This window comes from Schistocerca piceifrons, chromosome 7, assembly GCF_021461385.2.
Source record: "Schistocerca piceifrons isolate TAMUIC-IGC-003096 chromosome 7, iqSchPice1.1, whole genome shotgun sequence".
Lineage (NCBI taxonomy): Eukaryota > Metazoa > Arthropoda > Insecta > Orthoptera > Acrididae > Schistocerca > Schistocerca piceifrons.
Genome location: NC_060144.1, coordinates 260791936 through 260818457, shown reverse-complemented (window position 1 = coordinate 260818457; position 26522 = coordinate 260791936). Strand labels below are relative to the sequence as shown.

General features: G+C 46.9%; 1 protein-coding gene across 1 annotated transcript in view; it reads left to right on the top strand.

Moving 5' to 3' along the window:
* Nucleotides 1-317: 317 nt before the first annotated feature.
* Nucleotides 318-26522, top strand: part of LOC124804926 (cathepsin O-like) — an 86061-nt gene continuing 59856 nt past the window's right edge. The window contains exons 1-2 of the mRNA XM_047265301.1: nucleotides 318-561; nucleotides 25415-25650. Coding sequence (XP_047121257.1) covers nucleotides 370-561; nucleotides 25415-25650 — 428 coding nt within the window. The 5' untranslated portion in view covers nucleotides 318-369. The remainder of the gene's footprint in view (nucleotides 562-25414; nucleotides 25651-26522) is intronic.

The following is a 26522-nucleotide window of genomic DNA, read 5'->3' as shown; positions in this document are numbered from 1 at the left end:
ACACGGCACCACTTGCTATATCTTTTGTTGCACGTTTGCCTCAGTCGGGATTCCACATGCAACAAAAGTGATGCTACGTGGCCGCCACTTGAGTGATAGCACCGAAGTCGCCTTTGAGCAACGTAAATAAGTATTGTAAAATGATTTTTCTGTTTGATGATGTATAGTTTTGTAAGCCCACGAATTAACAAAAGCAGCTCAGTGTGGAACGAAAACTACCTACATTTAATCTACTCTCATCTGTAGCACTTCGAGTAGGTGCAACGCGATGATCGATTGCCAGCAACTATCAGCTGCTCAGTGCGCGCGCGTGTGTCAATGAGCGAACTTCAGTTCTGTAATAGGTCTTGACAGGTGACTGGTGGTGTTATGGCTGTAGAATGGAAAACAGTTTTTATGACAGTTGCTGTGGTGTGTTTATGTTTTGTAGGCATTCCAATTAGAGTAGATAAGCCGATAGACACTGCTACTCAGGCGCTATTTAAGGATTACGTAAAGCGCTTTAATAAGACCTATGAGAATAATGAAACGGAGTACGCGCTGAGACTGCGTCAGTTCCAGGTAGGTTTTGATCAATTTTTATTGTTCTGCATTTGCTACAATTAGTAGTGAAGTAGTGAAACATTTACATCTCGTCTCTTTATATAACATCTCGAAGAACTTTAATTCCTAGTCAAGTTTACTCTTTTCGGTACCTTGTAATATTAGCAGTTTGTTGCCGCATTATGTAACATGCATAGTACTAATATGTCTACCCGAAATATTTTTTTTTTCTTTTTCACGTTGTAAGTGACCTTTGAAACGACACTTAGCTATCTTTTTTTTGTGCTATATGTTGTTGGTTTTGTCACTGGCTGCCTGAAAAAAGTTAACTACACTAACAAGACTATTACGTAATATACACACTACAAAATCGTATTCGTTTTAGTATGTGAATGGTAGCATAGTGTTGGTATTGACACATTAATCGACAGCTTCTCGTTGACAATACTTCATACTATACCCAACAATTAATACGAACTGTGTTATTGCAAGAAAATAATTTGTGGAGAATTTGTTGTATTAATGAACGGGCAAATTTTGTAAAATGATGAAATTTTTCACATTGAATGTACGATAGTGAATTTGTACATTCGAAATTCCACGAAGTAATTGCTGTTGTACAGCACTGTCATCACCATAAAACACAAGTTAAAGAGATATGCTTAAAATCTTCTATGTATTTCCAGCACCAGTTGTTGTTATTTCTTGCAATTTTTGAGAGAAAAAAAATCCTTTTTTGGCATTTTACTTAGTTGAACATTGTTTGCTGTCATATAATTGCACCACAATCATTTTAGTAAGGGAAGCGGTCCCAGTGTGTCAGTTTTCCACAAGTATTCAGCATAGGTTCAACATAGATTTGCCTACTACCTGATTCTGAAGAAAGCAACTTAATAGTGCACCTGACGTCTGATACTTCGTAATCATCTGTGCCAGTTTCAAAACAAGAGCAGTGTAACTAGGTAGGGACTATAGGATAAAGGTAAATTTTACCACTGTAGCACAAGTTTGTTGTGCTGGTGTGTCAGTGAGAAAACTTCAATCACAACAGTACAGTAGCTCTTGACAGCTGACTGGTGGTGTTATGCGGCTAGAATGGAAAACGTCTTAAGTTTTCCACAGTAAAAGTGAAAGGAATAACTGAAGAGAAATGTGGCAGTAGAGTATGATAGAACATCAGAGCTGTTGAATGAATGAAATAGAGTTTTATACTCATGAAGTAATACGTGCACCGTTTTCATATAGATTTTTAAAGTCATATGTGAGATGTTGATGTAAAATTGAATGTGATGAAAGCCACTAACACTGTACAACTAAACATGGAGAATGATGTACAAATAAAAGTAAGTAGGGCCTAAAAGAAACCACTTGCCAGTGTTTATTGATAGTTAGCAGAGTCAACACTTAATATTGGCAAAAGAGAAATAATTCAAAAGCAAATTGTAGGCGAGTGCTGTTACATGAGTAAGTACCATGTCAATCAGCTGTGACAGAGGTTGTCTTTCTTGGATTTCTGTGTGTTTCCATGCTCATAATATAACTATGTAGCACAGCTCCTTCAGTAAAATAATACACCACCTTTCTTAACAGAGATATAGCTAGGAAAAGCTGAAGTCAGCTGGTAGCAAATAGATGTCTTTCCTTATTTTATTTGTTGTTCTCATTTATTTACACTTAATATAATGTCATTAAATGTCATTTCTCTGTCCTGAACAGTGGAAAACCATGTACTTCTTATGCAAAACCTCTTGGTGACACTCCCTGCCCTGAAACTAAAGTACAATTGGTTAGTAGAGCATGTATCTACCTTCTTCAACAGAATTAATGAACTTTAGAAATATTTGCACTTGTTGTGTTGTATAACCTCATTCTCCTATAGCACTGTGTAATGCTCAAAGTGATATCCATTTTGATACAATTCAATAATGCTGCTAAGATAATGAAATGATCTTCATCCTCTTCATATCACCATCGAAAGAGGATCCATTCTAGAGAAAGTTGTGATTTATCTGTGAAGAGGATTAGCTATTTACTGCTTGTGGGCCAAGTCCAATTACATTTTAGGTCATGTTAGTTAATTTCGTATTCTATGAATCACTTGCATAATTAATGCTAATGCTGTGGGTGAGTCGCTCTACATTCATATGTAATGTGGCTGGGTTCTTTATATAGTTGGTTCTATGTGACATTTCTGTTTGTGATTTACAATGGAAATTATCTATGGAAGTTCATATGTATTAACTGGAATTTTTTGTGAACTAAAACTACCCAAAAAAAATGTTGAACCAGCTTTTGATGTCAGCGCACATACATCTATCTTATCTGTAAACTGCTAAATAAACCTTCAGCCTGGAATAAATATTTAAATTTTACAAAATGAATTTCATACCCACACAGTTGATGTATCTAAGGCAATGCAACCATCAGTGATACAGTTTCATTTACTCCTGTCCTCAGCAGTCCAATCTGCAATCATATTTTATACACAGCTGCCACTGACTGAAGTTGGCAGAAAACACGTATCGTGTCTGTCTCTATATGGGTCTAGGAGTCTGCAAATGTTAAAGTGCTACCAAACAGATAGCACAAAAAAGAAAGAAAGAAATAAAAATGGGGGAAAGCTCATGGATGCAGAGGAAAATGCAGTTAGAATTTTAAGTCTTGAACTAAATATGTGTTAGTAGCAGAAGGTAATGTTAAAAAGAGTCTAAAGTGACATCAAAGCTGTATGAAAAACCAATCTTGAAAACTGTGAAACTTAACTTTAATGTTAAGCATTTCTAGGTTTAGAGCCACATTATGTTTCAACCTAAAATAACTGGCACTTGGTGAATAAAACTGGTGTTTGAGTTAAGGCTGCAGTGGCCTTCTTCTGTGCCTGATGAATGGGAAAAATGGTGTTTCACCAACGCAAGCTTGATGTCCTCGATAAAAGGCAGCAGGAAATGAACACCTTAGTATGGAAACTAGTTGATGTAAAAGTTAGCTGGCTTGCACAATAGCAGCGGACATGATTACAGGGTGATATATACATATAACAAACAGGTAATATGGGCAACAGAAAATGAAACAAGTTATAAACATTTATTACAACAATCTACCAAAAATGAAATGCTCTGCTTTGGGTAATGAATGATGCCTTATTCCGTAGTCAGTCCTATATGCTAATCTAACCTAACACATTGAAAGAGAACTATATAACCTGTAGAAATTTAGCCTGGACTGCTGTATTTAACAGTTTCAATTTCTGTCTCTGAATAATAATATCATGTGACACTGAGCATTTACAGTCCGATGATCACTCATTTATAATGGCTAGCTATAACAGGGACAACTGATACACTTTGGTGGGCTATAACTGTAGGCTGGAATGGTTTCTGCAGCTGTATGATCCGGAACTGACAATTTCTGGCAGTACATCTCCATTTATCCGTGACTTCCAGAATAATCTTGCATCATCAATCTTGTTCGGAAGAGCAGGAAGCAGTTCCTGGAGCCAGTGCCGTCTGTGGCAACTGACATTACTGTAGGTTAGTGGAGTGCATGGTTGGAAGGTTGCTTGGGGGAAGCATAAGTAGACTCCAGTATATGAACACTATCTATATGGCAACATATCATAGCTGAATGGTGTTAGGCATGGAGAGTGCCTGGATGGTGGCACTCACTGTGGGTTTTGCAGTGTATAGTGAGAGACTGTGTACACAGAGTACTCCTCGTGGGTGGAGGTTCGTGGTGATGAAAATTGTGCCATTGACTTCATGCTTCATTGCTTGCCAACTGCTGATATGGTGGCTGTATACATTGTTCCCCTTGGCAGTTTCCTGTGGCACCAAGGAAAACCGCACCAAAAACCTTGGTGAGGGGGTGGTTGGACAAGTGATATGCCATGTCAATATACATTGGCTCATCATTGGGATACAGGTAATATCAACATTCATCTGGTCATTATCAGTTGGCTCCAGCTGGATGCTGCTGCCAGAGATGAAGCCAGGCAGCTGCTGGTAGAATCTGTAGGCCCCCAGATGGCTGGATGCATTTAAAACTTATGAACCTGAAAAGGAGAACAGGCTAAGAATTCTGCCCCTCCCCCCCCCCCCCCCCCCTCCCTCTCTCTCTCTCTCTCTCTCTCTCTCTCTCTCTCTCTCTCTGTGTATGTGTTTTTGTTTTTAGTCTTTTCTAGTTTTTATGGCAATTTGCAACACTATGCTGAGTTTCAGTACTAAAAATTATAATGTACGGCTGCTGTAAGACTGCTTGGTACCCAAGACTTCTTTCTATACTTATACATTGTAATGAGTACTATTATAACGTCAAGTTGAACACATATATTTCAAAACGACACAACACATATAAGTCACTGAGCAAGTTGACAAGCAAGACATGTGAACAAGGTAACATTCGAATGAACACTGAATCCAAGTCTAGCGGCCGCTGCCTGACTGATCGCTTAGGTGGCGCGGCTGCTACAAGGCCGGCAGACAGTGCCGCATGTAGAGGATGCGCGTAATTGCATGATGAATGATTGGCGAGTCACAACACTTTTCCCTCCTTTGAAATTTTTGCACTGGTCTTGATGGAGGTGGCCTGGAGATTGCTATCGTCCATAGACATTGTTTGACTGGCCGTAAAGTCTCAAGGAGGAGGCTTCCCGTACGGACGGAAGTGTCCCCGATGATAACAGGTCGAGATAATAGGAGACGTAGGGATCGAATCTGCTGGGGCCCCGTGCGCCAATCTGCCCGTTGCGGCAAGTCCAGTTGATATAACAGGAGACATGGGCGATGTGTCGGCGTCCGTAGGAGGAGGAGGCGGCAAGTAGATTGGCTCCGACAGATGATGGTCATCTGGTTCCTGCATGGGCACATCTCCTGGTGGCGTCCGTTCTTGTACTGGCACCGAGATGATGGTGAGAGGGCTGCGTTGTGGGTAATGAGAGATGCCAAGATCCCGAGCATCAGGTAGAGCTGAAGGTGGTGTAGCGGCATTCGGAACAGTCGTTGCCGACACACGAGGCTGAAGCTGGTCTGAATGACGCACTGCAACACCCGTGTCCGTCTGGATTTCATACAGGCGTCGGTCACGGTGTCGTAAGATGTGGCCCGGACTCCATTTTGGCCGCCTGCCATATTCCCGTACCCAGACGAGGTCGTCGGCGGTGAACCGGCCAAGCGAAGGCACCCGCGGCCGTGAGGTGGAAGGCCGCAGAAGATGAAGTAGCATGCGAGGCTGTCGGCCACGTAAGAGCTCAGCCGGGCTGTGGTCGCCCATGGGGGTGAAACGGTAAGAAGCCAGAAACTGGAGAAGCACATCATCAGCAGCAGAAGAAGTCAGAAGTTTCCACATCTGAGCCTTAAATGTGTGCACCAGTCGTTCAGCCTCACTGTTTGATTGTGGATGGAACGGAGGGGCTGTGACATGCATAACGCCGTGACGAGCACAAAAATCTGCAAATTCGGAAGAGGCAAATTGCAGACCATTATCAGTAACAAGAGTAGAGGGATGGCCTCCCAAAGAAAAAATGCGGGTGAGAGCACTTGTGGTTGCTGCGGTGGTAGGCGATGTGCAACGGACAATGAAAGGAAAGTTAGAGTAGGCGTCAATTACGAGGAGCCAATAAGTACGTAAAAAAGGTCCCGCGAAGTCAGCATGAATGCGCTCCCAGGGCATCTCACGCAAAGGCCACGGTGACAAAGATGACTTCGGGGCGGCGGCCTGTGACGCACAAGGGCCGCAGGCAGCGACCGTATGTGCTATTTCAGAGTTGATGCCGGGCCAGTACACATGATGGCGCGCCAGAGATTTTGTGCGAGACACACCCCAGTGCCCTTGGTGAAGGTGGCGTAAGACCGAAACACGCAAAGACGCAGGTACCACAACACACGGCAAAGCATTGTCGGTGGAAAGGAGGATAACACCATCCCTAGCCGTGAGGCGGTAGCGCAAAGGGTAGTAGTTCCACAATGGGTCAGAAGTCTTAGCAGACGGACGATCTGGTCAACCCTTCTGAATACAGGGTAAAACCCGGGAGAGAGTAGGATCAGAACCCGTAGCAGCCGCCAGACGGTCCCCGGTGATGGGGAGTCCATCCACAACCCGCTGCTCGGCAACATCCAGATGGAAACACAAAAGTTCGTCCCTCTTGAATGCCAGATTAGGACCCATGGGAAGGTGAGACAGTGCATCAGCATTTGCATGTTGAGCCGTCGGCCAGAAATGAATCTCATAATTGAAATGAGACAAGTAAAGAGCCCAATGCTGGAGGCGGTGTGCAGCCTTGTCAGGAAGTGATGATGATGGATAAAACAAGGAAACCTGTGGTTTGTGATCCGTAACAAGATGAAATTTGGATCCATAGAGCAAAACACCAAACTCATGAAGAGCATAAATAATGGCCAAAGCTTCTTTTTCGATTTGAGAATACTTTTGTTGGGCATCCATGAGTGTTTTAGAGGCATAAGCAATGAGTTGTTCAGAGCCCTCCGAAAAACGGTGCGCAAGGACTGCACCGACCCTGTATTGAGAGGCGTCCGTGGCAAGAACAAGATGTTGGCCAGGTCGATAAGTAGCCAAGCAGGGGGCCTGTCCCCTGGGAGCACTTCAGGTGGAGCTGATTATGATGGTGGTACTCCAACCCTGTCAATGTCTGCACCGACGTCACATGTGATGACCGTGGCAGGTGTCCAACCCGCCTTGTGCCCATTCTTGCGGGTCCACATGGCCACGCCGAGGGTGTAACGCTGAGAGGGCTGGGAGTGGGGGCAGGAGGGGGATGGCATCAGCAAATGGAGCAGGGTCCGCGGTGTAGTGCTCAAAAACAGGGTGAGGGTCGACGTGGTTGGAGATTTGTCGATCACCTTCGTCAGCTGCTGTTTAAATCTGCAGACAAGCCTCTCTGCCACATTATTGGATGAAGGGTGGAAAGGCGGGCTACGGATATGTTTGATACCATTGGCCTGACAGAAGTCGTGGAAGGAGGACGCCTTGAATTGGGAGCCATTATCTGAGACCAAAGTGTGAGGCAGGCCTTCAGTGGCAAGAACCAGGGCTGTGAGTGTAGCCTCCGTGGTGGTGGATGCCATGCGGAAGACATATGTTTATTTGGAGTAGGCATCAACGATAAGTAACCACATGGACCCCAAAAACGGGCCCGTAAAATCGACATGGATGTGATCCCAGGGCCGGTGAGTTACAGGCCAGGGTGCAAAAGACTGAGAGGGGGGGGGGGGGGCGGCTTGCCTGGTGATGCGCACACACAGTGCACCCACGGATCTGACGGTCAATATCGCCATCGATGCCGGGCCAATACACATGACTGCGAGCCAATACTTTCGTAAGGGACATACCCCAGATCCCGTGGTGTAACAAACTGAGCACCCGAAGCCGCAAATCCGGAGGGATGACCACCTGATGGGCATCAGACTCCGTGGCCTACAGGAGGACATCATCGACCACAGAGAGCCTGTGAGACAGGTGACACCAGGGGCTGAAATCAGACTGCATCCGACGAGTAACATAGGAGGGTCACCCATGGACTACATAATGGAGAAGGTGCCGCTAGACAGGTTTGTGGCAGGTTGCCTCGGCAATGTGAGCATCCATAAGAGTCAGACCGTCCAGCGCATCCCGGCAGGTGGAATCAATGTGAAAGCAGAGGACCTCCTGTTGGTCAGAGGCAGGATGGGGGCCTGCTGGGAGACGTGACAAAGTGTCCACGTTAGCATGGTGGGTGTTGGGCTTATACCAGATGGTGTAAGCATAATTTCGTAAAAATAACACCCAGCACTGTAGATGGTGAGCCGTCCGCTCAGGAAGTTGAGAGTGGGGTCCGAAAAGTGTAACCAATGGTTTATGGTCCATCAGGGGAGTGAAATTTGCCCCAAAGAGATAGGTGTGAAATATGGAGATGGCGAACACAATTGCCAGGGCCTCCTTTTCAATCTGGGAGTAGTTCCGTTGTGCTGGGGTCAAGGTCTTAGAGGTATAAGCGATGGGCTGTTAGGAGCCACGGCATCACGATGTGCGAGGATGGCCTCAATGCCGTATGCCGACGCAGCAGCTGCCACAACCAAGGGGTGGTCCGGAGAGAAGGGAGTAAGGTAAGGGTTGGACTTCATCATCACCTTTAAATAGAGAAAAGCCTGGTCACAGGCAGGAGTCCAATCAAAAGGTACCCCTTTGCGATGAAAGTGATTGAGGGGTTGAGCAATGGAGGCAGCCTAGGGCAAGAACTTTAAGTAATATATAACCTTGCCCCAGAACACCTGGAGTTCAGATAAGTCCTTGGGACGAGGAAGGGCCTCCTCAGTGGCCACGACATTGCGACTCAAACGGCAAATGCCATCCTTGCTAAGCCAGTGGCCTAGGTATTCCACTTCCAGTTGAAAAAACAACACTTATCCAGCTGACAGTGTAAACCTGAAGATTGCAGAGCGTGAAATAAGGTGCTGAGGTTTTGCAAATGTTCGTGGTGGGAACGCCCAGTGAAGAAGGTGTCATCCAGATAATTCACACAGGTTGTATACACTGCTCCTGGAACCACTGGAAAATGGCCGGCGCCGAAGAGACACCAAAGGGAAGGCACTTGTACTTGTATAACCCGAAAGGTGCGTACTTGTATAACCTGAAAGGTGCGTTAATAACCATGATGTTCTGGGACTCGGCATCCGAGGGTAACTGGCGGTATGCCTCAGCCAGGTTGATCTTAGAAAAGTACTCGCCCCCGGCATGCTTGGCAAGAAGGTCTTCCTGTTGGGGAATAGGGTAAGTGTCGACAAGGGACTGAGCATTGACAGTATCATTGAAGTCCCCACACAGCCGAAGGGACCCACTGGGTTTCCGTATGACCACCAGTGGTGTTGCCCAGGCACTGTATGTCACAGGCTCCAGAATGCCAGCGGCCTGGAGTCGATAAAGATCCTGCTTGAGCACCGGCCATGATGTGCGCCTGAAAATCGGAAGCACATCCGTGATCCGTTGCAAACAACGATGTGATAGCAGAGCACAGATCGTCCAAGTCCTGAAAAGGAACAGCCTTGGAAACGACCTTAACTTCATGTGAAATGGAAAAGCCAAACAGTTGAAACGCATCCAGTCAAAAAATATTCGAAGCCAACGGATGGTACACGACAAATAGGGTAAGGAGCCAAGGAACATGTTTGTACGTCACCTGGACAACGAACTGCCCACGAAGGGGAATGGAACCATCTCCATAGGCAAGCAAACGCTGAGAGGGAGGTGTCAACTCGGGAGGGCACAAGCGGGCATATGTCGCCATATTAATCAGGGAGACAGTGGCCCCATGTCGACCTGAAAACTGACATCCTCAGTGAAAAGGCTGAGTGTGAGGAAAAACTTCCGCACGGACTTGACTACGACAAACTGATTGGATGTGGCCCTCCTTGTGACACAGCATGCAAGTTTTCCAGTGATGGGGATAATCAGCTCAAGAATGTGCAGGAAAGCACTGGGGATAAGAGGGAAGGGTGCCGTGCGCCCGGCGATAAGGGGCGACCGGAGACGTCGACGCCATAGAGACGTCAGACAGCGTGTCGTCCCAATGGCGGGCGCTGGCCACTGTTGGCTGGGTCACAGTGACATCACGAGGGTGGAACCCATCAGGATGTATCGATCGCCACCACAAGACACTCATTGGCTGCCTGAGCAATTTCAAAGAAGTGGGCAATGCGGAGGATCTCTTCTAAGGAGGGGTTATCAAGCTTCAATGCCGCAGTGCGGACCTCAGGATCGGGAGCCAGCTGAACCACCACAAAAGGCATATCTCCTGGAAAGAGAGAGCCACAGGATCGGACAATGGTGCCAACTTGCGGAGAAGAAAGAACGTGTCTGGGGAGGCCCAAGACAAAAACAACCACTGCTGCAAGGATTCGTCCGTGACTTGAAAAGCCGTGAAATTTTGTTTCAGTCAATGTAAGTACGTTTCCCAGTCTTATTTAGCGCCATTAAATGGAGGGAACAATGGTGGACGTGGGAAAGCATCTAATCTCCGAGGACTCGGAAGCTGTTGTGGCAGTGAGTCCCTAGCATCAACTCTATCCGTAAGCAATCACAGTGACTGCTGTAAGATGTCTAAATGGAGTCGCTGCTGCTGCATGAGCTGTTGCTGTTGCTCCAGCAGACAGACCAACTTCGCCTCCATGCGAACAATGACCACCATTTACCTCATCACCAAAAATGTTGTAACCACAACCGGAACAGTCGTGGGGTTGCCGTGAGGGAAAGTGCGGAGGGGCACATGGAGTGGCCCGCGAACAACAACACAAACGGGAGAGGATGGACACAACAACTAAGGACAACCAACAATAAGCAAGAAACAATGGAGTCACAAGGAAACCACACGAATCAACCACGTCCACTCGTACATGGAAAAAAGTAACGTAAATATGCTGTCTGAGGCGAGATGTCGATGCATGCAATGATTAGACTGACTGGCAGAGCAAGAGACAGGCACTTAAATACATGATCGGGGACATCGCCATTGGCTGCTGGGACCACGTGTTCCACCTTGGCACCCTCACATTAAATGTGGGCCAGGAGGCACTTACCGCCCCGGCTTACGACGCGACTGTGCAGAGACCTCTAGGGGTCTTCAACATCCATGCTGTCTGGCACGAATTCAAAACCTGCGGTGCGCGCTACCAGATTCAGCCTCATACCCAGTCTCTGTGCTGAGGGTGGTTAGTCACCACTTACAATTGACCGCAACTCCTCATCGTGCAGTCTTGTAAGTTCCCTCGCAGCTCTGAATTCACTCGCATACCATACTGTTTCTCGTCCCCCTCTGGAATGTATTTTCTCCCTTTGTCCACAAATAAGGCCATTTGGGATCCTAGTGCGGCATTGCTGGAGTCACTTGCAGTGGAGCAAGTCCAAATCCTAATACAGGGTTTTAACTGTCTGCCACCTTGGCTACTACAGAGAACCAGAGTCACTTTAGATTTAGTGCAGTAAAGGAGAGATTCCACTCTCGCTTCTGTTTTTAATGTGATATTTTCTGGTATTTTATATGAGCACCACAACTATGTAGCTGTCTTTAAGAGTGGGTCTAAACCTGGGGACTCCATTGGTTGCTCTGTTGTTTTCTGGGATTGCATCCTCAAGGTCTGACTGCTTCAAACATTTACTGTCTTTGATGCAGAATTAATCCTATCTTGCAGGCACTGGAGCAGATGGGACATTCTTCCAGTGCTGAATTTCTTGTCTGATCCAATTCTCTGAGTGTTGTTCACTCTCTACGACTTTTGCACCCAGCAGATAAAGTATTCTAGAGTATCCCAGATGCCCACCTCCAACTAGAATGACTGGGAAAGAAGGTGTCTTACTGCTGGGTACCAGGGCACCTAGGTATTGCAGGGATTGAAGGGGCAGGTCTAGCAGCCAAGGAGGCATGTCATGATCCTCAGCTATTTCAGTATGTCGTCGTCCTGCATGCTATAGCCTCACTATTGAAACCCAGAGTCTTGCGTCAGTGGAAGGATGAGTGGCTGGAATTGACAGACAATAAGCTCTATAACAATGAAAACAATCCATTATTGATAAATTTATTTAATTGGATAGATAAAAAATCTACTCACCAAGCGGCAGCAGAACACACACACATAACAGACTGTTGTGATTGGCAAGCTTTCGGAGCCAGTGGCTCCTTCTTCAGGTAGAAGAGTTGAAGGGGAAGGAAGAAGCGTGAAGGAAAGGGACTGGAGAGGTTTGGGAATAGGGGTAGATTTTGGGAAAGTCACCCGAAACTGCAGGTCAGGGGAGACTTACCATACGGGATGAGAAGGAAAGACTGACTGTTAGGGACTGCCAGTAAGTAATAAATTTAAAACTTAAGCATGATGCAGATTTTTCATGCATGTTATTGTTTATGGTGTTATATTTTCTGATCTGTAATAGGTAGGTGGTTTAACCCCACAAAGATTGTTGCCTGACAATAAGGGATATGTGTACCAAGTGTGGTTGAAATTGGTCCAGCAGTTAAGGAGGAAATATGAAAAACATCAAAACACACGAGGGTGTGCACGCACACATGCACTCACCCTCTCTTATTATTTTATGTATGGATTTGTCAGATCACGATTAGATTACTGCAGTGTCATTAATGGATTAGCTCATACTTCCTATTTCAAGATGTAAGATACTGTCAACCCTGAGGACATTCAGATATCGACTGGAGCCTATTGGACCAGTCCAGTCCGGTCCAGTCCAGAGTCTCTGTGAAGGAGTCGACTGGTGAAATACTACTATTGATTTGGCGACATCTCCTTCTGGCCCGACAGACCCTGAGAATCGTAGCATTGCCTCAGTTACTATCATTTAGTGTGGGTAACGACCTCAACTTTGAGCGGCTGTTCAGGAATCAGCCTCCATATGACCACGCTGTTTGGGATATGTGTTACTGACTGTCTTGTGGATCTGGTTTATCAGACTTCCGTATACAGGGGCAGGGGTGGGACCAATTGTTGCCTTGTTGCCTTGATGTCTTCAGTGGCCCAAAGTGATTTTAAGCTTGATGCAGTACAAGAAAACTTGTACTCCAGGTTACATTCTTACAAATCTGTTTTCTTCAATTTTGAGTACATTCTATGGCTTTATCGTTGTTCCCAGCAGGTGAATACACTCAGTTGTTCATCTATTTTCCCTGATAGGATTATCCAAGTACACCGAGACATCACTCTGCAAAGTTTATCATCTCTTCTGATCCACTCAGTAAGCTAAATGTGGTCCACTGCATGTATCCAGTAGACAGACTGATTCAGACTGTCCACAATACCTTACAGTGGATCCAACACTGAGGCAAGAATGTGGCCTTGTGTTTGCTACTGAACATATCAGGATACAGGGAAATGCCAAGGCCAACAAAGCAGCCAAAGAAGCTTGTAGGGATGGTGCTGTGTGTGGATGTGCCATTCCCATGCAAGCTCTCATCTCGTTTGGCAGATGGATCATGCATCAGTGGGAATCTGAATGACTGGAAGTCACAAACCACAAACTGCTCAAATCAACTACACTGGTGTGGCAGAATTCATGCCAACCACACCAAAGGAAGTCAAGTGCTGTTCAGAAAACTGCGCATAAAATGTTGCCCACTAACACTCAGTTTCCTCCTCTGCTCAGAAGAACCACCACTCTGTGAAGTTGTGTTGTGCCCCTTTTGGTTCAGCAAGTTCTGGCTGGAGATTAACCCACCATCCTTGCTGACACCAACACCAGTGTAACAATGGGATTTAAAATTTGAGTCCTGGTTGATGGGAGGTTAGTGTGCTCTGGATGTATACCTTCCTCCAGATAGTTCAGTACTCATGAACGTATTGGCTGCACTGATTGATTAACTCCCTGAACCTTTCCTACTACCCCCTGCGGGTTCAGGGGTAAGAATTGGCCCGCGGTATTCCTGCCTGTCGTAAGAGGCGACTAAAAGGAGTCTCAAATGTTTCAGCCCTTATGTGATGGTCCCCTCTTGGGTTTGACCACCATATTTCAAAATTATTCCGAAGAGCGAGCCAATTGGGGAAGGGCGCCTTACTTGTTGCATTGTGTCCATCGTGCATTGAGACCTTTAGCCAGCTTATTCGTCATCGCATTGCAGTCCTGCTCAATCCCAATCTCCATCTCTTCGGTGAGGATATATTCCTGGGTGTGATTTCCACCATGCACTCTGCAGTGTCGCTTTTTGCGCTGATGACGACCATGGACCACTTGCCACCTAATGTCCAGCACGGTAGCCAGTCCGTTGCGGTGGGGCCATGTACCCTGTTGGTTGTAGCCCACTGACAACACAGGGATCACTCTACTGATGCCTGCACCGTTAACTCCCCACGTATGCCGAGTAGATGCCTATCTCCCTGGGGCATTGGGACTCCCGGCAATGGCCATTCTGCCAGGTAGCCCTTGCTGTGGCTGGGTGGCGCCCGTGGGGAGGGTCCTTGGTTGGAGTAGGTGGCATCCGGGTGGATGACACGCAATGAAGCATGGCACATCTTCTCTTGCTGGTGTAAGCGTTCGAAGGCTCACTTTAAAGCAAACATGTATGACCCCTCCTTGGCCACACCATGGGAGGAACGAAAGGCTATGAATGCGATCTGGGTCATTCTTGATAAAACAGCATCCTCTGCCCAGTCATGGGCATTACTCACTTGTAAGATGAGGGATGTTTCTGTTGCTATCACACCCCATAAAAGCTTAAATATGGTCCAGGGCATTATCTTCCACAGGGACCTTCTTTTACAGTCCGATGACGAGCTGCGCGCCAACTTAGAGTGACAAGGTGTCCATTTTGTTCAGCGGGTCCGCCGGGGTCTGAGGAATAATCAGTTTGGCACCGGTGCCTTCATCTTGGCCTTAGAGGTTGACACATTACCCGAGAAGGTGAAGGTGATGGTCTACTGCTGTGATGCAAAGCCATATATCCCTTCCCCTGTGTGGTGCTTTCCTGAAAGTTCGGCCATATATCTTCCTGCGGTACTTCCAGCATCACCTGTTAGGATTGTGGATGTCCTTCACATCCCAATACTACCTGTGCCCTGTCTCCCACCTGTGTCAACTGCGGAAAGCCCCATTTGCCTTGCTTGCCAGACTGCAGGATTCTCCAGGAAGAAAGAAAATAATGGAATACAGGACCCTGGACCGATTGGCCTGCACTGAGGCTGCCCCCTTGCTGATGTGGGGCACTTCCCTCTGTGTTGTGCCTGCACAATCTACTTCAGGAGCAACACCCTCCCCCTCCAACCATCTGGGACGGTCAGTCCCCACTTCTCAGCCAGAGAAGTGTAAGTCGTCTTCAGCTCCTCTCGCCAGGAAGGGATCCCTTGGGTCACTCCCTTCCCAGGTTCCTACCAGTGGCAAAGCTGAAAACTGCCAGGGGCTGCTCAGAGTTCCGCTTCTGCAAATTACCCACTGGTTTTATGCTCCCTGAAAGAGCGGTTGGAACGTTGGAGCCTTTCATTACACACGTGCCACCCTGAATTGTACAATACTCCGTTCAGTGAGTGGGAATTCCAAAGTGCCCTAGCCGCTTGCCCTGATACGGCTCCCGGGCCAGACCGCATCCACTGTCAGATGCTTAAACACCTCTTGGTGGACTGCCAGTGACGCCTCCTAGACCTTTTCAACCGTATCTGAGTTGAGGGTAATTTCCTGTTGCAATGGCGGGAAAGCATTGTAATCCCAGTGTTGAAACCTGGCAAGAACCCACTGGAGGTGGACAGCTACCACCCCAGTAGCCTCACCAATGTTCTTTGCAAGTTGCTCGAATGCATGGTGAGCCGGAGGTGGGGTTGGCTACTTGAGTCTCAGGGCCTTCTGGCTCAGTCTCAGGGTTGGTTACATAAGGGCTGCTCTGCCACCGATAATCTGGTGTGCCTGGAGTCTGCTATCTGTACGGCCTTTGCCTGCCATCAGCATCTGATCGCTGTCTTTTTTGACATGCGGAAGGCATACGATACGACATGGCGACATCACATCCTCTCTACGCTTCATGGTTGGGGTCTTCGGGGTCTGCTCCCGATTTTCATACAAAATTTTCTGTCGCTTCGTTTCTTCCGCGTGCAAGTTGCGGCCTCCCATAGTTCCTCTCGATTTCAGGAGAATGGGGTAACGCAAGGATCTGTCTTAAGTGTCTGCCTCTTTTTGATTGCAATTAACGGGCTCGCTGTGGCAGTGGGAATGTCTGTCTCAGCTTTCTTGTATGCTGATGACTTATGCCTATACTTTAGCTCCACGTGCATTGCATCTGCTGAACGGCAGCTGCAGGGCGCTATCCACAAGGCGCAGTCTTGGGCTGTAGCGCATGGCTTCCAGTTTTCAGCTGCCAAGATCTGCGTCATGCATTTCTGCCAGCGACGCACTGTTCAGCCTGAGCCACAGCTTTATCTTGACGGCGAACCTCTTGCCGTGGAGGAGACGCATTGGTTTTTGGGATTGGTTTTTGATACGCGATTGACTTGGCTCCCTCATATTCGGCAGTTTAAACAGACGTGCTGGCGGCATCTTAACGCTCTTTGTTGCTTGAGTCACACCAGCTGGGGTGCCGATTGGTCTACCCTTCTACAGCTGTACCAGGCGTTAATTCGGTCCCGTCTAGATTATGGGAGCCTGGCTTATGGTCTGGCATCACCTTCGGCATTGCAGTTGCTTGACCCCATGCTTCACAGTGGGATCCAACTCGCCACTAGAGCTTTCTGGACAAGGCCTGTCAACAGCATACTTGTTGAGGCAGGCATCCCTCCATTGCGGTTCCGGTGCCAACAATTACTGACCGCTTATGCTACACACATTTGTAGCTTGCCCAGGCATCCCAATTATCGTCTCCTGTTCCCTCAGTTGGTCGTCCATCTTCCGGAACGGTGGCCCTGGTCAGGGTGTAAGATCGCGGTTTGCGTCAGAGTTCTTCTCTCTGGGCTTTTCCCTCTTCCACCTCTTTTCTGAGCCCCTCTGTGTATACCCTCATGGTGTGTGCCCTGCCCATGCCTTCGGCTCTATTTGGCACAGGGCCCGAAGGACTCAGTCCCTCCTGAGGCCCTTTGCTGCCACTATCTTTCAATCCTTGCCATGTTTCAAGGCTCTGACGTTGTCTATACTGACGGTTCGATGGTTGCTGGTCGTGTCGGTTATGCTCTTACTCTAGGGGATCATTGTTCTTATGCACAACACTCATTGCTGGCTGGCTGCAGTGTTTTCACTGCCGAGCTGGTCACCATCTCTCGTGCCCTAGAGTATATCCGCTCCTGCTCAGGTGAATCCTTCGTTATCTGTAGTGACTCCCTGAGAGGTTTACGAGCTATCGACCAGTGTTTCCCTCGCTCTCGTCTGTTGATGGCTATCCAGGAGTCCGTCCATACTCTTGCCCGTTGCGGCCGCTCTGTGGTCTTTGTGTGGACCCCAGGTCGTGTCGGCATTCTGGGAAATGAACGTGTTGACACGCTGGCCAAACAGGCTGTTGGTGCACCAGTCTTGGAGATTGGCCTTTTGGAGAGTGACCTCAGGTCAGTTTTGTGGCAGAAGGTACTTTGCACCTGGGGTGAAGATTGGCGAACCCTACCTTCAGGCAACAAACTACCGGTATGTGGCGCTCCTCCTTGCGGGTCTCTCGCAAGGACTCTGTTGTCATCTTCCGGCTGTGCATTGGCCACACCTGCATAACACACAGCTATTTATTGCGCCGCGAGGACCCACCTTTATGCCACTGCGGATCAGCTTTGACGGTGGTCCACATGTTGTTGGACTGCCCACTTTTAACTCTGCTCAGGCAGGTGTTTGCGTTGCCCGATATGCTTCCTGCACTTTTATCAGATGACGTTGCGATGGCAGATTTAGTTTTGAATTTTATTCGTGCAGGGGGTTTTTATCACTTTGTCTAAGTGTTTGTCCTTTTTTTTGTGTTGGGTCTGGCCTTTAGCCCACGACTGGGGTTTTTAGTGCGTTTCTTGGTGGTTGGCTTTCCTTTTTCGTTTCTGTGGTCGGCCAACGACTGTCACACTCAGTGTGAGTTTAATTCCTTTTTTCTGGTCTCTGTGTCTTTCTTGTCCTGTGTCTTCTCTTGTCATCTACATTGTTTGTTAGTATTCTTTGTGGGTGTTTAAAGTTTGTGGAAAAAGGGACTGATGGCCCTAGTAGTCTGGTCCCTTCAATCCCACAAACCAACCAATCAACCTTTCGTACTTGTGGGAGATTTTAACACGCATAACCCCTTGTGGGGTGGAACCAGGCTTGCTGGCCAAGGTAGGGAGGTCGAAAATTTACTGTTACAACTCGACGTCTGCCTCTTAAATACAGGTGCCCCCACACATTTCAGTGTGGCACATGGCGCATATTCGTCCATTGAACTCTCGGATTGCAGCCCTGGCCTTCTCCCATCTATCCACTGGAGAGCACATGACGACCTGCGTAGTAGTGACCACTTCCCCATCTTCCTGTCACTCCCCTGGCATCGTGCCCATGGACACCTACCCAGATGGACTTTAAACAAGGCAGACTGGGAAATCTTCACCTCTGCTGTAACCGCTGAATCTCTCCCACATGGTGGCATTGATGATGTCATTGAGCAGGTCACTACAACAGTTGTTTCTGTGGTGGAAAACGCGATCCCTCGTTCTTTAGGGTGCCCCCGGTGGAAGACAGTCCCTTGGTGGTCACCTGAAGTCGCTGAGGCAATTAAACAGCATCAGCAAGCTCTACAGCGACATAAGCGGCACCCTTCCCTAGAGTACCTAATGGTCTTGAAGCGGGTCCTTGCCTGCATTTGCCAGCTTATAAACTAATGGGAACAGAAGGGTTACAGAGGTATGTGTCGACCATTGGGAGCAATACGTCACCTTTGCAAGTCTGGACGTAGATCAGACATCTTTTAGGGTACCAGACCCCAAAGGGCATCCCTGGCATTAACATAAATGGCGTGTTATCTACCGAGGCAAACACGATTGCCGAGCACTTTGCGGAGCACTATGCTCGAGCCTCTGCATCGCAGAACTACCCCCAGCCTTTTGCACCCTCAAACAACAGATGTAAAGGAAAGTTCTCTTGTTCGCTACACTCTGCAGTGAACCCTATAACACCCCATTTACAGAGTGGGAGCTCCTTAGTGCCCTTGCACATTGCCCTTGCACATTGTCCTGACACAGCTTCTGGGCCGGATCAGATCCACATTCAGATGATTAAACATCTCTCATCTGACTACAAGCTCCATCTCCTCGCCATCTTCAACCAGATCTGATGCGGTGGCGTCTATCCATCGCAGTGTCGGGAGAGCATCATCATTCCAGTCCTCAAACCCTGTCAAAACCCACTTGATATGGATAGCTACTGGCCCTTCAGCCTCACCAACTTTCTTCATAAGCTGCTAGGGTGTGTCAGCAGTTGGGTTGGGTCCTGGAGTCACATGGCCTAATGGCTCCATGTCAGGACAGCTTCCGCCAGGGTCGCTCTTCCACTGATATCTTGTCCTCTTGAGTCTGCCATGAGAACAGCCTTTTCCAGACGCCATCTGGTTGCCATCTTTTTTGGCTTACGTAAAGTATATGACACGACATGGCGACATTGTATCCTTGCCACATTTTATGAGTGGGGTCTTCGAGACCCGTTCCCAATTTTTATCCAAAACTTCCTGTCACTCTGTACTTTCTGTGACCAAGTCGGTGCCTCTGATAGTTCACACCGTATTCACATGAATGGCGTTCTGCAGGACTCTGTATTGAGTGTGTCTCTATTTTTAGTGGCTATTAATGGTTTAGCAGCAGCTGTAGGGCTGTCGGTCTCACCTTCTCTGTATGCAGATGGCTTCTACATTTCGTACTGCTCCTTCAGTACTCGTTTTGCTGAGTGACACTACAGGGAGCCATTCACAAGGCGTAACCATGGGCTCTAGCCCACAGCTTCCAGTTTTCAGCCACGAAGTCATGTGTCATGCATATCTGTCGGTGTCACACCATTCATCCGGAACCAGAACTTTACCTTAATGACGATCCACTCTCTGTAGTGGAGACATATCGATTCTTAAGACTGGTTTTCGATAACTGATTGAGTTGGGCACCTCACCTTCATCAGCTTAAAAAGAAATGCTGGCAGCACCTCAGTGCCCTCCACTGCCTGAGAAACACCAACTGGGGTGCAGATCACTCTATGCTGCTGCAGCTCTATAGAGCCCTTGTTCTATCCCGCCTTGTCTATGGGGGTCTGTTTTACGGTTTGGTGGCGCCCTCAGCATTGAATTTACTAGACCCAGTGCACCACTGTGGTGTTTGCCTTGCGACAGGAGCTTTCAGAAAGAGTCCGGTGACCAGTGTCCTTATGGAGGCTGGAATACCTCCATTCAAGGTTAGGCATGCACAACTGCTCGCCAGTTATGCTGCACATGTTCATAGTTCTCCAGCGTATCCGAATGACTGTCTCCTTTTCCCAAACACGGCGGTTCATCTCCAGCATCAGCGGCCCAGGTCAGGGTTTACGATTGAAGTTCGTGTCTGGTCCCTTCTGTCTGAACTGAAGTGCTTCCCGTTACCACCTCTCCATTCACGTACACCTCCATGGTGTATACCTAGGCCACAGAGTCTTCTGGACCTTTCACATGACCCTCACGACTCCGTTAACCCTGCAGCTCTCCGCTATCACTTCCTCTCGATTCTCAACATGTACCAGGGCAATGAAGTGATTTACACAGATGGCTCGATGGCTGATGGTCACGTAGGCTTTGTATATGTTCATCAAGGACAGTACTCCTTGCCAGATGGCTGCAGTGTTTTCACTGCAGAGCTGGCAACCATATCTTGTGCTCTTGAGCACATCCTCTCATGCGCTGGTGAGTCATTTCTCCTGTGTACTGATTGCTTGACCAGCCTACAAGCTATCAACCAGTGCTGCTCTCACCATACTTTGGTAGCGTCCATTCAGGAGTCCATCTGTGCCTGTGAATGGTCCCGTCATTCAGCAGTGTTTGTGTGGACCCCAGGACACGTCAGAATCCCAGGCAATGAACTTGCCGACCAGCTGGCCAAACAGGCTATGGGGAAACTGCTTCCGGAGTTGGGCTGCTCTGAAACTGACCTGCATTCTGTTTTACTCCGCAGGGTTTTTCGGCTTTGGGAGACGGAATGGCATAACAGTACACACAACAAACTGCGTGTCATTAAGGAGACTACGAATGTGTGGGAGTCTTCCATGCGGTTCTCTCACAGGGAATCAGTTGTCCTCTGCCGGCTCTGCATTGGCTATATGTGGTGAATGCATGGCTACCTCCTCCATCGCAAGGACCCACCTCAGTGTCACTGTGGCTCACAAATGATGGTTGTCTTCCCCTTGCCAGACTGCCCACTTTTAGTCACTCTGTGGAGTTTCCCAGCACCCTACCTTCAGTGTTGGGCGACAATGCCTCAACAGCAGCTTTAGTTTTACGTTTTATTCGTGAGGGTTGGTTTTATCATTTGGTCTAAGTTTTAGCGCATGTCCTTTGTCCTGCTGTGTCCTCCACCCTAGTCTTTAATGGTGGACGTTTTAATGTGTTGCAGAATGGCTGGCTTCTCCTTTTTGTTCTCATGGTCAGCCAGCCATGGTAATCTGCTCTCTTGTTCTGATCTCTTCTACATGTTTCTTGCATCGGATTTTGTCCATTTTAGTGTTTGTTGCCCTTCTGTCATTCTTGTGACTTTCTCCTTTCTTCCAGCTGTGTTTTGTATGTCTTTATTATTTTACTCTCACTCTTGTGGAATTATTTTAATTGGAATGAGGGACCGATGACCAACGACCTAGCAGTTTTGTCCTCCCCCCCTCCCCCCATCACCCCCCACCCTCTTTTAAACAAAGCAACCAACCAACCAATCAACAGTGCAGAGGTAGTGGAGTGGTGAGTTGGTGAGGTGGGAGTGCTGGTCAGGGGTGGCTAGGAAAACTTTGGTGCCAGATAAAACATATTTTTTTCATTTTGGATTACACTGTCAGAATTTTGTGCTGCCCCTGGATATGCTCTCTGCAGGCATGTGGTCCACAGGTGGTGTCAGAAAGCCACTGCTGTCTGATGGCTGATTGATACCTGTATCCAGCTTTGCTGACACTGTTAACTTCACTCAGCAATGTGTATCTGGGTTAGCACTAAGCGTGAGCAGTGTAAGTTATGCGTATGTCCACTGAATTGTTGTAGGTGGTCATGGTTACTAGGTAAGGAGCTTGCCTCAGCATGGAGGGATGATGACTGTACTGCCCTGGTTGGGAACCACTGCACTCAAAGGCAGAAGTTCGGTGCTGCTGTGGCCACTGAGGGATGACTACCCATTGCCACCCAAGTCTATGTTGGTGGAGTTAGTTGGTGGAGCTGACTGCCAGACCGATATGGCTGCTGGCTAGCACATAGTGTGCTGGAAGCCGACATGGACTGATGTTGTGGAGGGTGCTGCCAGACTGCACGTAACTGTTGTAGAATCACATGGTATTTATAGTGATTAGTAGCACACTTATTTTGGCATTACTCTGCTATCAGGCATGTACAGATCAACACATCAGTGTCCCAATGATGAAGAAATATAGAACAGGTCAGTCTGCTGTTCCAGTCTTTCTGTGATGTCACCACAATTGTGTGGCTTAACATTGCCACCTTGAAGTTTACAAACAGGCTTACTTGTGAGATACATATCAGGCACCTCTGTGCTAAACTGCTTGCCTCACAAAAGGCTACCGTGGTGTGCTTCAATTTTATAACACCCAAATTTAGCGAAGGTGGTATGGTAGTCTTATATTGAGCCTTAGAATACATCAAAACTCAAAATGAAGAACTTTTGCTTTGTAGTGACTCCATGAGCTGCCTGTGTGGATTATATCAGTGCTATGTCCAAAACATTTTGGTTTGTAACACCAAAGACTTCTTACTGGACTGTCATAGTTATAGAATCATCATAATATTTATCTTTGCTAAGTGTCACACTCTTCCTCATTGCCACAAATGGGCTTGTGACCTCTGTTGGGCCTCTGGTTACCCCGGCGTTGTACATCGACGATTTTTGAATCTGGTGCGGCTACCATTTGGTAGAATCTGCAGAGCACCGGCTGCTAGGCAGAATCTGACAGGCTTCTGCATGGGACCTCTTCCATGGCTTCCAGTTTCCTCCCTCCAAAACGCAGGCTATTCATTTTTGTCGTCGACTCACAGTACACCCCGATCCAGAACTTTATTTAGGTGATCAGCTCCTCAATGTTGTAGCACAGTGCCATTTCTTGGGCATTGTTTTTGATGAAAAGCTGACATGGCTGCCACATAGTTGCCACATAAAGACTACATGCATGCAGAAGCTTAATGCTATCCGCCTCCTGGCCTTCACATCTTGGGGTGCAGACTATACCAGTCTTCTCCATCTTTACTGTGCTCCGGTCTTATCCAGAATAGATTATGGTTGTCAGGTTTATGGCTAAGTGGCTTCTTAACTTTATCAACTACTTGACCCTGTTCACTATTGTGGGGTGCATCTGGCTATTGGTGCCTTTTGCACTAGTCCTGTTGACAGTCTGCTCACAGAAGTGAGGACTCCCCCTCTACAAATACGATGGTGCCAACTCCTGGTTTCTTATGCAATTGCCATTTGTGAATTCCCTGACCTTACTGTGTACCCTGTCCTCTTTGCAAATGAGGGATGTCTCCCTCCTGACAACCGCCCATGGGTGGGATTGCCGGTTGGCATGCGTCTCCCTTCCCTCTATTGGGATCTCCATCTCCTCTCAATGGAATGCACCCCATGTATTTCCTCCCATACCCCTGTTGGACGGTGCCTAGACCACGGATTAGGACTGACCTGTTCCAGGGTCTTGAGGTCTCTGTTGCCCCTACGTTTTCCTGGCACCTTCTATGTGCCATTCTCGCAGAGTTCCAGGGTGCTACCATCTTCTTCACTGATGTTTCTAAGACAATCGATAAGGTGGGATATACTTTCACATCTCCTACTTGCTTAGAACACCATTATTGCCAAGATCATGTAGTGTGTTCACAGCAGAGCCCTCCAATTTGTTTCTCAGGCCTCCCTCCTCATTGTTTTAATTTTTTTCGGACTCAATGAGGAGCCTGCAGGCTGTCGACCGATGCTACTCTTGTCACCCTTTGATCTCTGCTATCCATGACCTCCTCTTTGCCCTTGGCCATGCCACCTGCTTAGTTGTCTTCATCTGGGTCCCAAGTCATATGGGCATCCCAGGGAATGAGCTGGCTGACCATTGGCTCGAGAAGCAGATACTGCCACCCCCCCCCCCCCCCCACCCCCTTTTCCCTTTTATGACTTCAGCTGCGGATTTGTGGATCTACGTCAGATCTCTCTTTGTCCAAAAGTGGTATGTCATGTGGTGTGCTACTGCTCATAGTAATAAACTCTGGACAATCAAGGAGTCTACTGCAGTTTGGCACTCTTCCTTCTGCTGCTCTCAGAAGGAGTCCACTATTTTATGCCGTCTATGCATTGGTGATACCAGGCTCACCCATTCTTTTCTCCTGCATTTTGAACCAGCCCCACAATGTGGTTGCGGAGCCACATTGTCAGTATACCACATTGGTGGAATGTCCTGTTCTTTTGGCCCTTTGTGCTAAGTATAGTCTTCCTGATTCCTTAATTTTAATATTAGCAGACAATGCACAGATGGTTGAACTGGTCCTCAGTTTACTCTGTGAAAGTGGTTTTTATTTCCAGATATAAGGTTTTACTTTACTCCTGGAGCAGAGGCAGGTTGGTTGTGGTTGGGACCTCTGTTCATATCTTCTCGGTCTGGGACCACATGACGAATCCCCCATGGAAAAACTGCCCCTCTTTTCCAGTTTTTAGATTTGTTCTCATCTTTCAAGCCCTTTACTGTGTGTTTTTTAACTTCATTATTTTATAATTTGACTCCCTTGACTGGACCTGTCCACTTTTAGAAGACCCTCTTTCTTCTGTGAGTAACCTTGGAATCGCAGGACTGATGACCTCACCATTTGGTCCCATAAACCCTCCCAATTAATTAATCAATCAATCTGACAGCCAAATTAGTGTTTTTCAGTATTTATCTTTATTTAACTTTATGCTTTGTTTTATGCCTGTTGTACAACAGTCACTTTTCCTTTTGCAGTTTCTTTACAGTGGCTTTATATCGTGGAGCACCCCTCCCATTATTAACTGTTCTACTACATACGTATCTGTCCAATGCTTAGTCAACTACTTTTCTAAATGAGAGCCAAAGTTCCTCTACATTCCCTCCACCATTACTTATTTTACTGTCCACATAACAGTTTACCACTTCTCCACCCTCTTTACTTCAGTATGTGCAGTGACATCTGTTTCAGAGAAAGCAGTTAATTGTCACTTCTTTAACCATTGTGTGAAAACACCACTAATTATTTGTCTTTTATTTACTTTTGTTTCAGGAATCCTTGGAAATGATTCAGAAGTTGAACAGTGAGAGGAAATCAGAAGCCAGTGCTCATTATGGACTAACAAAATTTTCCGACATGTCACCTGATGAATTTTTGCATCATCATCTGTATGTTGGCCTTCAAAGTCACTTGATGAAATGCAATCATTGGAGGAATAGGACACATCATTCTCATGAGCGTAAAGAGAGAGCAATAAAGCCTGTATCTCTACCAGAACGTGTTGACTGGTAAAATAACATTTCTTTTTTACTGTATATGTACAGATAAGCTATATTTAGTTGAAACATCAAAAAGGATTCGCAAATTCTGTGACTTCTTGAATCTGACTTTTTTTTAACTTGAGGGTTGGGGCTTCTATTGAACAATGACGACATATGTATGTATGTATGTATGTATGTATTGATACCTCAAAAACACAAAAATGTTTACATAAATATTGATATAATCACTCGTCCAGGAAAGATTGAATTTCTCAACTAATAAGAGTGCCCATGGGTGATAAACTCAAGCATTCTACAGCAACGGTGCCTGATTTACCAAAATCCCGAAATGGTTAATCCGTTTTGGGAGTTTCTCTGAACCGATGAAATTTGCCATTTTCTATCTGATCTTCAAAGAAGAAAGAAGGTATACCCAACAGAATGTAGACAAGTTGATTGTCACGTGGAGGTGCACATGATTTTACCTTGGTAGCTTTTGCTGCAGTAATAGCAGAACAGCAGTCGCGAACTTCAAAGTCAATTGTATAGGAATGTATCATAACTTATATATGTTAGCTAGAGAAGGAATTGCTGAAAGAAGTAGATTTGATGAGATTTATTGAAGTGGGAATTTTTTCAGTGGAAACTTGAGTGTTTGTTTTTGGTGTGTCCATCTGACAATCTTAGCTTTGAACATTTATCTAAAGGCTTTTTCATTGCTGAGACTTCGGAGGACATTGAAAAGGACCAGATGGAGGTTAAATGGAGATTGTTAGCTTTTTATGGTTCCAAGCCAATAGTCAGTGGAATTCATCAATATGCATTTGGATTGTTGCATGGCTGTGATCAGTTGTGTAAAAGATGCGACCATTTAACTTTGTTTCGTGTTTTCAGGAGAG